Below are 15,301 nucleotides of genomic sequence, written 5' to 3'. Positions count from 1 at the left end.
AAGCTCACTGGTAGGGAAAGGGTGCGTTCACACTGAGAAATAGTAGACGGATCCTCGCGTAAAAATTCTGCCACAGAATTTACGTTTTCTTTTCACGTGAAATTTGCTCGAAAATCATGCGGAATTCCACGCAGATTTTCTGCGCGGAATATAGGAGGAGGAAACTGTTTGTTTTTTTGCTGGACTACAACCACTAATTGGAATTTCCCTTTTTATTTTATTTTTTCGTGGGGAATTTCCGAGCAAATTCCACGTGAATTTAGCGCAATTGTGTGGAAAAGATTTCAAGTGGAAATTTTTTTACTACTGACTTCAATGGACTTCTGCTCGCGTATTCCGCAAGAAGGATGAACATGTTCTTTCCTCTAGCAGAACGGAATTCCACGAGCGGAATTTACGCTGTGTGAACAGTGCAGAGTAAAATACATTGAAGTCAATGGCAAAGCAGAGGTTAATTATTTCTAAGCTGAGAATTCAAAACGAATTACTAGAGTAAATTCCTCTTGAATTACTCAGTGTGAACGAACCCTAACACTGCTTTAACCTAACCAATGGCTGTTCGGGCATGCTGGAAGTTGTAGTATTGTAACAGCTGGAGGTCCTCAGTTCAGAAACCTAGGTTGCAACCTAACCAGTGGCTGTCTGGGCATGCAGGGAGTTGTAGTTTGGAAACAGCTCGAGGGCCACAGTTTGGAGATCTAGGCTCCAACCTCCTGCTCCCCTGTATCTCTATAGCACACCCTAAGAAGCAGCAGCAGTAGTGTGGAAGACATTATCGAGCAGTACTGAGCAGTGTAAGCTATACATCCAGAACTATATGCAATAGAACACTTCCTGGAGCAGGGTGCCTCCAGCTGTTGTAAAACTACAATTCCCAGCATGCCCTAATTGTAACAAAATGAATACATCAAAACTACCACATGTAATTGCTCTGATATATAAGTGTATCGAATCCCTGGGCGTCACGTCTGCGGGCACTGACCCCATCAATCCCAGTGACCCCTGATATTTGCCCAGGATCCCAACCCTACTTTTCACAGATAATCTCCTAGGTGCAGTGAAGGAAAGAAGTATTTGACCCCCTGCTGGTTTTCCCACTGACAAAGAAATGATCGGTCTAAATATTTTTATATATATATATATATATATATATATATATATATATATATATAAACTTTATTTACATTAATTTCCATGCATCAAGATCAACAATAACAAAATAAACAGAAGAAACATAACCCCTAACCATCCCCCTCCCTCAGATTGTTAGCATAGAAATACTAGGCTGCCTCCTTCTAAGAAAGATTTTCTAGGTGCTTGTTATTGCTCTTTCTATGTCTTGATAGGTCTAAAATGTTAATGGTCGGTTTATTTGAACAATAACAGAATAACTTAAAAAATCCAGAAAACCCCATTTCAGATAAATTATAAATTGAATATCAATCTGCAAGATTTCTGGCTCCCAGGTGCCTTTTATTCAGGTTACAAGTTGAGATTAGGAGCACTCTCTTAAAGGGAACTCTCTAATCTCAGCTCGTTACCTGTATAATAGACACCTGTCCATAGAATCAATCAGATTCCAAACTCTCCACCATGGAGGAGTAAACGGCAAAAACCATCATGTTGATGCACCCTATCCTGAAGAAGGGCCCATTCTGGGATAGAAAGGCGTAGATATGTGCCTATAAACACGTAGATATGTGCCTATAATAAATCATTCAAGGTATATACTGGTTTATGTCACAAGTGATTACATTGGGACCGGGACCAGCGCTCTACTAGTTCCTATTTTTACCGTTTCATGCTGGGAGTTGTATTTTTGCAACAGCTGGAGGCACCCTGGTTGGGAATCACTGCTCCAGAAAGTGTTCTATTGCACATAATGCTGTATTTACAGCTTACACTGCTCAGTACCACTCGATAATGTCCTCCACACTACTGCTGCTGCTTCTTAGGGTGTGCTATAGAGATAAAGGGGAGCAGGATCTGTGTGTGCAGTGTATGGAGACATCATGGCAGACAGTCTACACCCAATAGCTCTGGATGTGAGAGATTAATGCGCTGTTGCTTTGTTACCTGTGTCCGCTTTCCTTTTTCCTATTCTGAATTTCAGCGTCTGCTCCTGTAACATGTCGCACAGACGCGGGAGGGTCCAGCGAGAGGCCGGCCAGTCATCAGTCATACCCAGGAAGACCACCGGTAAGGTGGCACCGAGGACCACATCTCTGGCCTCCTGCGGTGTGAACGGTTTGGTGACGCCATCTGCAAAACAAGATCAGAGTCAGTAAAGTCCATGCTTTAACCCCTTAAGGACCGGGGTTTTTTTCCGTTTTTGCATTTTCGTTTTTTGCTCCTTGCCTTTAAAAAATCATAACTCTTTCAATTTTGCACCTAAAAATCCATATGATGGCTTATTTTTTGCGCCACCAATTCTAATTTGTAATGACATCAGTCATTTTGCCCAAAAATCTACGGTGAAACGGAAAAAAAAATCATTGTGCGACAAAATTGAAAAAAAAACGCAGTTTTGTAACTTTTGGGGGCTTCCGTTTCTACGTAGTACATTTTTCGGTAAAAATGACACCTTATCTTTATTCTGTAGGTCCATACGATTAAAATGATACCCAACTTATATAGGTTTGATTTTTTAAGACTTCTGGAAAAAATCATAACTACATGCAGGAAAATTAATACGTTTAAAATTGTCATCTTCTGACCCCTATAACTTTTTTATTTTTCCGTGTATGGGGCGGTATGAGGGCTCATTTTTTGCGCCGTGATCTGAAGTTTTTAACGGTACAATTTTTGCATTGATAGGACTTATTGATCGCTTTTTATTCATTTTTAAATGATATAAAAAGTGACCAAAAAAGCACTATTTTGGACTTTGGAATTTTTTTGCGCGCACGCCATTGACCGAGCGGTTTAATTAATGATATATTTTTATAATTCGGACATTTCCGCACGCGGTGATACCATATATGTTCATTTTTCTTTTTATTTACACTGTGTTTTTTTTTTTATTGGAAAAGGGGGGTGATTCAAACTTTTAATAGGGGAGGAGTTAAATGATATTTATTCACTTTTTTTTTTCACTTTTTTTTTGCAGTGTTATAGGTCCCATAGGGACCTATAACGCTGCACACACTGATCTTCTATGCTGATCACTGGTTTCTCATAAGAAACCAGTGATCAACGATTCTGCCGCATGACTGCTCATGCCTGGATCTCAGGCACTGAGCAGTCATTCGGCGATCGGACAGCGAGGAGGCAGGTAGGGGCCCTCCCGCTGTCCTGTCAGCTGTTCGGGATGCCGCGATTAGCCGCGGCTATCCCGAACAGCCCGACTGAGCTAGCCGGCCACTTTCGGTTTCACTTTTAGCCGCGCGGCTCAGCTCTGAGCGCGCGGCTAAAGGGTTAATAGCGCGCGGTGCCGCGATCGGCACTGCGCGCTATTAGAGGCGGGTCCCGGCTTCACTATGACGCCGGGCCCGCCGCGATATGACGCGAGGTTACTGTGTAACCCCGCGTTATATCAGGAGAGCAGGACCAAGGGCGTACCTGTACGCCCTTGGTCCTTAAGGGGTTAAAGGGGTACTCCGGTAAAAAAAAAATTTTTCTATCAACTAGTGCCAGAAGTAAATTACTTCTATTAAAAAATCTTAATCTTTCCAGTGCTTATCAGCTGCTGTATGCTCCACAGGAAGTTGTGTAGTTCTTTCCAGTCTGACCACAATGCTTTCTGCTGCCACCTCTGTCCATGTCAGGAACTGTCCAGAGTACAAGCAAATCCCCATAGCAAACCTCTCCTGCTCTGGACAATTCCTGATATGGACAGAGGTGTCAGCAGAAAGCACTGTGCTCAGACTGGAAAGAACTACACTACTTCCTGTGGATCATACAGCAGCTGATAAGTACTGGAAGTACATATTACTTTAATAGAAGTAATATGCAAATCCATTTAACTTTCTGGCACCAGGTGATTTGAAATAAATTGTTTAACCCCTTTAACCCAGTGGTCTACAAACTACAACTAACAGCTGTCCAGGCATGCTGGGAGTTGTAGTTTTGCAACAACTAGAGGTGCACAGTTTACAGATCATGGCTGTTACCTAAACAGCGGCTATCCAGGCATGCTGGGAGTTGTAGTTTTGTATCAGCTGGAGGTCTACATTTTGGGGACCTGGGCTCTAACCTAACCAGTAGGTATCTGGGCATGCTGGGAGTTCTAGTTTTACAATTGCTGGAGATCCTCATTTTGAAGACCTAGGCTCTAACCCAACCAGTTTCTGTCTGGTCAGTTATGCTGGGAGTTGTAGTTGTGCAAAACCTAAAAGTTTACAGCTTAGAGATCTGGGCTCTAACCCAACCAGTTTCTGTCTGGGCATTCTGGGAGTTGTAGTTCCGCAAAACCTAAAAGTTCACAGCTTAGAGATCTGGGCTCTAACCCAACCAGTTTCTGTCTGGGCATTCTGGGAGTTGTAGTTCCGCAAAACCTAAAAGTTCACAGCTTAGAGATCTGGGCTCTAACCCAACCAGTTTCTGTCTGGGCATTCTGGGAGTTGTAGTTGTGCAACAGCTGAAGGTCCACAGTATAGATATCTAGCCTCTGACCCACTGTTTCCCAACCAGTGTGCCTCCAGCTGTTGCAAAGCTACAACTCCCAGCATGCTGGGAGTTGTGGTTTTGCAACAACTAGAAGTCCACAATTGTAAAAACCAATACAACAAAACCACTACAACGTGAGTCCCCAGATTTATAGGTGTATCGAATCCCCAGGCGCCACGTCTGCGGCAGAAAAAAAACGCTGTTATGACACTTGGCCGCCGCTCCCGCCGCCTCCATTACGGCAGCGCCCTGTGGACTCGTCTCCGTCGCTGTCAATGTGATTTGCTCCCCAGAATTATAAACTACAGGTTTTTTTTTTACTGCAAATTCCCAGCAGGAAAATCACCGAACAAAAGAAACTTTCACCGAAAACACAAACGCAGCCGGTTTATGGTCCCCTCGGAGCACAGCGCGCGTTACGACGGCGATACGGTTACCGCCGGGGCTGATTTACTGCGGGAGACGCTTTAAAGAGATTTTGGATTGGGAGCTTTCTGACACTAAATACGTGATAAATCCTTCATTGTCTTCTAGCAGCCGTAACCGGGAGGATGGCGATCGATGGGACACGAGAAAACATCCGGCTACAAAAACTCGCTGATTAACTAAAGACTGAAGTGAGACAGGTCCATAAAACGTCCTGATGATGGGCTCCTGGGCGTCATTACAGGGAACGCCACGGCGAGACAACAAGGTACGCCTCCCCCAACAGCTGCACGCCGAACGTCTGCACCACTCTGAGGAGAGGACGGTATAAAGCCAATGTCTGACATTAACATATGGTAATAACTGCGAGGATAAGACGATAAAGACTGAGAATAAATCACACGATATAATACCAATACTAAGATACATTATACTTCAGAGCTGTACTCACTATTCTGCTGGTGAGGTCACTGTGTACATACATTACATTACTTATCCTGTACTGATCCTGAGTTATATCCTGTATTATACTCCAGAGCTGTACTCACTATTCTGCTGGTGAGGTCACTGTGTACATACATTACATTACTTATCCTGTACTGATCCTGAGTTATATCCTGTATTATACTCCACAGCTGTACTCACTATTCTGCTGGTGAGGTCACTGTGTACATACATTACATTACTTATCCTGTACTGATCCTGAGTTATATCCTGTATTATACCCCAGAGCTGTTCTCACTATTCTGCTGGTGAGGTCACTGTGTACATACATTACATTACTTATCCTGTACTGATCCTGAGTTATATCCTGTATTATACTCCAGAGCTGTACTCACTATTCTGCTGGTGAGGTCACTGTGTACATACATTACATTACTTATCCTGTACTGATCCTGAGTTATATCCTGTATTATACCCCAGAGCTGTACTCACTATTCTGCTGGTGAGGTCACTGTGTACATACATTACATTACTTATCCTGTACTGATCCTGAGTTATATCCTGTATTATACTCCAGAGCTGCCCTCACTATTCTGCTGGTGGGGTCACTGTGTACATACATTACATTACTTATCCTGTACTGATCCTGAGTTATATCCTGTATTATACTCCAGAGCTGTACTCACTATTCTGCTGGTGAGGTCACTGTGTACATACATTACATTACTTATCATGTACTGATCCTGAGTTATATCCTGTATTATACTCCAGAGCTGTACTCACTATTCTGCTGGTGAGATCACTGTGTACATACATTACATTACTTATCCTGTACTGATCCTGAGTTATATATCAGACAGGAGGCTCATATCTTATGCATTAATCTTCCTTTATTAATGCCCATAGCAGAAATTCAAAACTCTTTTAATGAATTTTTACTAAAAACTTTAAAGAACCACTTAAAAACTACAACTCCCAGCAGTCCATAGGATGTATTGACCAATCCCTGGCCGGGATGCTTGGTATATAAGGGACTGCTTCCATTGTCTCCTCCTCTTTCTTTCTGCTCATAGCAGAACTTCAGATAAGTATTATCACTGTTGTTTGACTGTCTGGGCATTTCAGGTATAGGTCTGTATTCTATAATACAGTCCTCCCTGTTGCCCTGTGTTTTCATTCTATTTACATTCTATTTACATTCTATTCCATTATATTTTCGATATATAATCTATTGTTCTATACTCTGACTCTACTAGTGCTGCGCCCTTATACCCCCACTCCGGGTTTTCTTTTTCCTGTCAGCGGCACTCGCCACCCCTGTGCGGCGCCTGTCACAAGTTTCAACTCATTTCTCTTCAGCGCCATCTTCGGCACCATTTTGTTTACTTTTCCTCTTCTTCTTCCTCCTTTTCGCGCTCGCTCCGCGCGGAGGGGAGGTAGGCGTGTCTTAGTCAGCTAGCTCGTCCTATCTGTACACAGTGAGCGGTAATCTCGCGAGATTACGCCGCTCTGCGATTTTCAACGCTCCTCCCTGCATCGCAATCTCCAGTTCAGTGAGATCGGCGTGAGGGACGGAGCCTGGACTAATTTTTGCTGTATTGTCGGTATTTACTGGGAATTTATTCCCTCTTACCCCTACTGCCCCCAGCTTACCTCTATAGAGCCCTTGTAGACTTTAACTGCTACAGCCCCTGGGTACATTCATATACCCCATACTGATTAACATTATGGCAGATGACAATACTACTAGTTCCCCCAGGGGAGAGGATCCTACCTTGGATGCACCCCTTTACCTGACTGCTGCCCAGATCCAAGATCTGATAAATAAATCAGTGCAAGCAGCGATGTCCTCTGTCCTGCCTCCCAAAAGTTCGCAGCATCCTGCACATACCTCTCAGAAACCCTCATGCAGTGGCGAACCACCCTATAAAAAGGGTAAAGCGTCTCAGAAACGCAATCATACCATCATGTTATCTGACTCCCCGGCAGGGGAAGTAAATTTTATGCACCAGGCAGTTCCTGACCCGGCCTGCCGACCCACTTTGCCTCCAGACTCTAATAGACCCCTGGGCCCCGGGGAGTTGCGTAAGCAGGGGCAACGATCCGCTAGACGGACCAAACCGGATTCATTTGTAGATTCTACAGATGAAGAATCCTCCGCAGAATCCGAAGTGGCTGATGCCAATGAGTCTAACAGTGCAATAGAGGATAGTGGGCATATGGCGATCCCTGAGGACGCTAACCCTGTACCCCAGGGTGACATTGTATTAGACTCTCGTGGAGAGCCTTTCTTTGACCCAGAGGCTATAACCCATCCGCGCTCTGGAGACTGGGCTCCCACCCCTGAAGTGTCCCAATATATAGAACATTGGGCTCGCAGGTCGGTGGATAAGGCTAACCGCAACAAGTTAAAGGCGGAATGCCCCCGACCATGCATTCCCAAGAAGGTGGTGCTTACGCCCAAAATTGACCCCATACTCTTACGATACCTCACTAAACATGGAAAATATTCCAAGAAGGGTATCGAGAGGTCCTTCAGGACCATCCAGGATCGAATCTTGGACCTCTTCAGCCCTGTCACCATGATTCTCAACCTATCGGAACAGGCGGCGGCAACTGATCAACCGATCGATCTGCTGCAACTTAGAGGTTGGGCCCAAAGAGCGGTATGTCTGCTCGGGTGTGCAAACACCACTTGTGCGACTGAACGTCGACGATCAATCTTGATGAGACTTGACCCACAACTCTCTCACTTAGCGGAGACTGAGCCCGGACCCGCTGCCGAGGGCCTCCTCTTCGGAGATACCCTTATCAAGGACATCAACAAGATGGTCGGGCTGTATACCAGCCTTGACAAAGCCCAAACATCCCTTAAGAAATCGAGTTCGGCTAAGGTTTTCACAACGGCCGGCAGAAGCAGGAGCCGATCTGCCGGCCGCAACTACAATACCAGGCCGTACAACAGAGCTCCAGCTCCTCAGTACAACCAGGCTCCACAACCCTACCCTGTGCCAGTCGCACAATCTTCACCCTTCTTCCCACCCCGTGGACGTCCTTGGAGAGGACGTGGAGGAAGAGGTTACCCCCGCTCCAGACATACTACCGGTGAGTACAACACACCTGAGTTCTTTTCCCATTCCCGTAGGGGGCAGACTGCAACATTTTATCCACGCATGGTCAGCAATTACTGCAGACGCATGGATACTCCGGACAGTGGCAGGGTATCAAATAGAATTCTGTTCCCTACCAGACTTAACTTCAATTCCACATCCCATCCGGTTCTCCGAACTAAACGTTGCTCTTATAGACAACGAATTACAGGACCTTCTGTCCAAACAAGCGGTGATGGAGGTAGACCCCCTTTCCCCGGGGTTCCTCAGCAACCTCTTTCTAGTCAAAAAGAAAGGGGGAGGTTATCGCCCTGTCATAAACTTGCGAAATCTCAACCAACATGTCGTTTATCGACATTTCAAGATGGAAGGCATCCACTTTCTGCGGGACCTTCTACAACCAGGAGACTGGTTGGTAAAGGTAGATCTGAAAGACGCCTATCTCACGGTTCCCATACATCAGGCCTCCCAACACTTCCTACGTTTCCTGTGGAGAACCAGAATGTGGCAATTTACTTGCCTACCCTTCGGTCTCTCGTCCGCCCCATGGTGTTTCACCAAACTTCTGAAACCGGTGGTGGCAGCCCTAAGGAGCAGGGGAGTGAGATTGATTATATATCTAGACGACCTGCTCATCATGGCTCGTTCCAAACCTCAAGCGGAGGAACATGCCGGCTGGACGGTTCAATTGTTACAACACTTAGGATTCATCATCAATCACGAGAAGTCAGTTCTCGTCCCAGCTCGGGAGATGGAATTTTTGGGATTCTTGGTGGACACCGATCATGCTGTCCTCAAATTACCCAAAGCCAAGCTGACTACCATCCGCAAGGAAATCAGGGCCGTGTTACACAAACGACGAGTGTCGTTACGTGTGCTAGCACGCCTGGTCGGACTTTTATCAGCCTCCATACAGGCCATATTTCCCGCCCCTCTCCATTATCGGGCCCTTCAAAGGCTCAAGTCACTACATTTGCGACAAGGGCTTCGTTACGCGGACGAAGTTCCCCTATGTCCGGAAGCCGTAGTGGAACTTCGGTGGTGGTTGCGTCATGCCGTCGAATGGAACGGCAAGACCATCTTCAATCCCACTCCAGACTTCATTTTGGAGTCGGATGCGAGCCATCACGGTTGGGGTGCTCGATGCGGTCTCTCTTCAACAGGAGGGACATGGTCCGCAGAGGAGTCTCTGCTGCACATCAATGCGCTGGAGCTTCTGGCAGCATTTTTTGCCATCAGGAGCCTTCTACCTCGAGCATCCAATTGCTGTGTATTGTTGCGCATGGACAATATGTCTGCGGTCCAATATGTCAATCGATTGGGGGGTCCCAGGTCCAGAGTACTTGCAGACCTCGCGAGAGAGCTTTGGCATTTTTGCCTTGCCCGCAACATTGTCCCGATAGCGGAATACATTCCGGGGGTTTCCAACATGGTGGCGGACTGGAACTCACGCTACCTGACAGATTCCAGCGATTGGCGGCTGGACCGATCAGTCTTTCAGTCCATTTGCCGCCTGTGGGGTCCTCTCTCTATGGACCTGTTCGCCTCCCGACTCAATCATCAACTACCCCGCTTTTACAGCTGGAGGCCGGATCCAGAAGCCTACGCGGTAGACGCCTTCCGCCACATATGGCCCCGGGGGACGCACTATGCATTCCCACCGTTCTCAATGATCCTCAGGGTGCTTTTACAGATAACGAACCTGAGGGCGTTGGTGGTGGTGATCACTCCCTGGTGGCCGACACAGCCATGGTTTCCCCTTCTTCTGGGGATGACTGTGGATTTTCCCAGATTGCTCCCTCAGCTCCCTCATCTCCTGTCCAATCCGACAGGGGATCTTCATCCTCTGATCACAGACCACACCCTGCATCTCCTCGCATGGTTGGTTTCGGGGTGCCAGACACAGATAAAGACCTTTCAAGATCAGCTAGGGACCTCCTTGCCTTGGCCTGGGCCCCCGGGACTAGATCGGCATATCGATCAGCCTGGAGACTCTGGGTACGTTGGTGTGATCAACGGCAAGTTGATCCCGTTCAGGCACCTGTGTCTGTAGTGGCCAACTATTTGGCGGATTCTTTTGAATCCGGGAAATCTTACAGTTCTATCAATGTGTACCGATCTGCAATCTCTGCTTATCACACTCCAGTGGATTCTCTACCAGTAGGCAAACACCCTTTGGTATGTCGCCTCCTGAGAGGCGTTAAATTTAAACGTCCTCCTCGCCCCAAGTATCAAGCCACCTGGGACGTATCTAAAGTCCTATCCATGTTCTCGGCATGGGAGGACAATGACGCACTTTCTCTGAAATTGCTGTCCTTCAAGCTTACGGTGCTTCTATGCTTGATCTCCATCAAGCGCGTATCGGACGTTCGGGCTTTAGACATCTCCAGGCGACAATTCTCGCCATTAGGAGTTAAATTCTCTGTCGTGCGTAGGACAAAAACCGGACTTCATTCTGTTTTCTATCCTTCTTTTCCCGCTCATCCACACTTGTGTGTGGTCCGCTGTCTTCAATCATATGAGTCTCAGACTGCTTTGCTACGTTCCTCGGAATCCTCCCAACTCCTCATCTCTTACGTGCGTCCTCACCAACCGGTGGCTTCAGCCACTCTAGCACGGTGGGTACGCTCTGCCATGGATATGGCAGGGATTGACGTTTCCCTGTTCGGGGCCCACTCGACCAGAGGTGCGATGGCTACTAAAGTGGTCACCGCGGGAGGTTCCCTGGCAGATCTATTGATGGCAGCGGATTGGTCTTCAGAGGACACCTTCCGTCACTTTTATTTTAGACCGGAGGAACACATATCTATGTCAATTTTGTAATTTGCCTGTCATGTATTTATATCATTCTTATGTCTAGCTTTGAACTTGCATAAGATATGAGCCTCCTGTCTGATATATAAATCTAGATTTTCCTAGCTTGTGACGGAAAATATTAGTTATATGAAGACAGGAGGCGAGTATCTTCCCACCCAACCCAACCCTGTCATGGTATTCCTTTTCTTCCCAGGATACTGAAGACGGCGCCCTACATGTCGGAGGCTGAGGTGTTCCGGAAGTTTTTCCTACTCGTTATGGTGTCCCCGTTGGGACATGGTTTCGGCCGGTGATTCAAGGTCTTATGGAATCGGTTTGGGTTCTATCGTGATTCCAGGTTCAAGTTGCGGCTACAGTTTCGCATCAAGAAAGAGGAGGAGACAATGGAAGCAGTCCCTTATATACCAAGCATCCCGGCCAGGGATTGGTCAATACATCCTATGGACTGCTGGGAGTTGTAGTTTTTAAGTGGTTCTTTAAAGTTTTTAGTAAAAATTCATTAAAAGAGTTTTGAATTTCTGCTATGGGCATTAATAAAGGAAGATTAATGCATAAGATACTCGCCTCCTGTCTTCATATAACTAATATTTTCCGTCACAAGCTAGGAAAATCTAGATTTATATCCTGTATTATACTCCAGAGCTGTACTCTCTATTCTGCTGGTGAGGTCACTGTGTACATACATTACATTACTTATCCTGTACTGATCCTGAGTTATATCCTGTATTATACTCCAGAGCTGTACTCACTATTCTGCTGGTGAGGTCACTGTATACATACATTACATTACTTATCCTGTACTGATCCTGAGTTATATCCTGTATTATACTCCAGAGCTGTACTCACTATTCTGCTGGTGAGGTCACAGTGTACATACATTACATTACTTATCCTGTACAGATCCTGCGTTATATCCTGTATTATACTCCAGAGCTGTACTCACTATTCTGCTGGTGAGGTCACTGTGTACATACATTACATTACTTATCCTGTACTGATCCTGAGTTATATCCTGTATTATACTCCAAAGCTGTACTCACTATTCTGCTGGTGAGATCACTGTGTACATACATTACATTACTTATCCTGTACTGATCCTGAGTTAAATTTAAACGTCCTCCTCGTCCTAGGTACCATTCTACTTGGGATGTCTCCCGGGTGTTGGATACGTTTTCCTCTTGGGAAGACAACGAGATATTGTCATTGAAACTCCTGTCTTTTAAGTTGACTACATTATTATGTCTTGTTTCCATTAAAAGAGTATCGGATGTTAGAGCTCTTGACATCTCTAGGCGTCAATTCTCACCTGAGGGAGTACGCTTTTCCGTGGTTCGGCGAACCAAAACGGGTTTGCAATCAGTATTCTATCCCTTTTTTCCGTCGCACCCCAACTTTGTGTGGTGCGCTGTCTCCAGATGTACGAGACTCGGACAGCGTCGGTACGGTCGCTTAATCATAGCCAATTGTTAATATCTTACGTGCAGCCGCACCTACCGGTTTCCTCGGCCACTTTGGCCAGGTGGGTGAGATCAGCCATGGAATTAGCAGGGATTGATATTTCCCTATTCGGTGCTCACTCGTCTAGAGGAGCAATGGCCACGAAAGTGGTTACTTCAGGAGGTTCTTTGTCAGACCTCTTGTTGGCGGCTGATTGGTCGTCGGAGACGACTTTTCGCCATTTCTATTTCAGGCCAGAAGAACATGTGTCGGTATCTGTTCTTTAACTGTTATGTTTTGTCTTCTTTTATTCGAAGTTAGCTTTAAACTTGCATAAGATATGAGCCTCCTGTCTGATATATAAATCGAGATTTTCCTAGCTTGTGACGGAAAATATAAGTTATATGAAGACAGGAGGCGAGTATCTTCCCTCCCGACCCAACCCTATTATACTGTTTGTTGTCTTTCCAGGGTATTGAGCGGAGACAGTGAAGACGTCCTGGTTTTGTAGAAGACTGATGTTTTCTGTCGACATTGTTCATTAACAGTTTTGCGGTCCTGTTGGCCGGCAGTTCGGAAGGGTCCAAGCGGCACGGTTCCGGTGTTCGATGGTTCGGTTGCCGTTCAAGAAATTCGCATAAAGAAAGAGGATCTACAAGCAGCCCCCTTTTATAGCAGCCAGTCAGGCTAGGAGGGGAGGAGTGTACAGGGGACTGCTGGGAATTGTAGTTTTTTGTTTTGAAAAAATTGCATGATGTTTCTGCTATGAGCATTAAAGAAAGAAAGATTAATGCATAAGATATGAGCCTCCTGTCTGATATATAACTCAGGATCAGTACAGGATAAGTAATGTAATGTATGTACACAGTGACCTCACCAGCAGAATAGTGAGTACAGCTCTGGGGTATAATACAGGATATAACTCAGGATCAGTACAGGATAAGTAATGTAATGTATGTACACAGTGACCTCACCAGCAGAATAGTGAGTACAGCTCTGGGGTATAATACAGGATATAACTCAGGATCAGTATAGGATAAGTAATGTAATGTATGTACACAGTGACCTCACCAGCAGAATAGTGAGTACAGCTCTGGAGTATAATACAGGATATAACTCAGGATCAGTACAGGATAAGTAATGTAATGTATGTACACAGTGACCTCACCAGCAGAATAGTGAGTACAGCTCTGGGGTATAATACAGGATATAACTCAGGATCAGTACAGGATAAGTAATGTAATGTATGTACACAGTGACCTCACCAGCAGAATAGTGAGTACAGCTCTGGACTATAATACAGGATATAACTCAGGATCAGTACAGGATAAGTAATGTAATGTATGTACACAGTGACCTCACCAGCAGAATAGTGAGTACAGCTCTGGGGTATAATACAGGATATAACTCAGGATCAGTACAGGATAAGTAATGTAATGTATGTACACAGTGACCTCACCAGCAGAATAGTGAGTACAGCTCTGGACTATAATACAGGATATAACTCAGGATCAGTACAGGATAAGTAATGTAATGTATGTACACAGTGACCTCACCAGCAGAATAGTGAGTACAGCTCTGGAGTATAATACAGGATATAACTCAGGATCAGTACAGGATAAGTAATGTAATGTATGTACACAGTGACCTCACCAGCAGAATAGTGAGTACAGCTCTGGGGTATAATACAGGATATAACTCAGGATCAGTACAGGATAAGTAATGTAATGTATGTACACAGTGACCTCACCAGCAGAATAGTGAGTACAGCTCTGGACTATAATACAGGATATAACTCAGGATCAGTACAGGATAAGTAATGTAATGTATGTACACAGTGACCTCACCAGCAGAATAGTGAGTACAGCTCTGGAGTATAATACAGGATATAACTCAGGATCAGTACAGGATAAGTAATGTAATGTATGTACACAGTGACCTCACCAGCAGAATAGTGAGTACAGCTCTGGAGTATAATACAGGATATAACTCAGGATCAGTACAGGATAAGTAATGTAATGTATGTACACAGTGACCTCACCAGCAGAATAGTGAGTACAGCTCTGGAGTATAATACAGGATATAACTCAGGATCAGTACAGGATAAGTAATGTAATGTATGTACACAGTGACCTCACCAGCAGAATAGTGAGTACAGCTCTGGAGTATAATACAGGATATAACTCAGGATCAGTACAGGATAAGTAATGTAATGTATGTACACAGTGACCTCACCAGCAGAATAGTGAGTACAGCTCTGGAGCATAATACAGGATATAACTCAGGATCAGTACAGGATAAGTAATGTAATGTATGTACACAGTGACCTCACCAGCAGAATAGTGAGTACAGCTCTGGAGCATAATACAGGATATAACTCAGGATCAGTACAGGATAAGTAATGTAATGTATGTACACAGTGACCTCACCAGCAGAATTGTGAGTACAGCTCTGGAGTA

General features: G+C 45.2%; 1 protein-coding gene across 3 annotated transcripts in view; it reads right to left on the bottom strand.

The window, feature by feature from the left end:
• The window catches only part of HSPBAP1 (HSPB1 associated protein 1), a 172,608-nt gene that overhangs the window by 145,101 nt on the left and 12,206 nt on the right, over positions 1-15,301 (bottom strand). For all 3 annotated transcript variants that reach the window (XM_056536544.1, XM_056536543.1, XM_056536545.1), the window contains exon 2: positions 2,077-2,262. In XM_056536544.1, coding sequence (XP_056392519.1) covers positions 2,077-2,262 — 186 coding nt within the window. The remainder of the gene's footprint in view (positions 1-2,076; positions 2,263-15,301) is intronic.

Source organism: Hyla sarda, chromosome 8 (genome assembly GCF_029499605.1).
Source record: "Hyla sarda isolate aHylSar1 chromosome 8, aHylSar1.hap1, whole genome shotgun sequence".
Classification (NCBI taxonomy): domain Eukaryota; kingdom Metazoa; phylum Chordata; class Amphibia; order Anura; family Hylidae; genus Hyla; species Hyla sarda.
The sequence above is the reverse complement of the archived record's forward strand: the minus strand, read 5'-3'. Positions and strand labels throughout refer to the sequence as shown.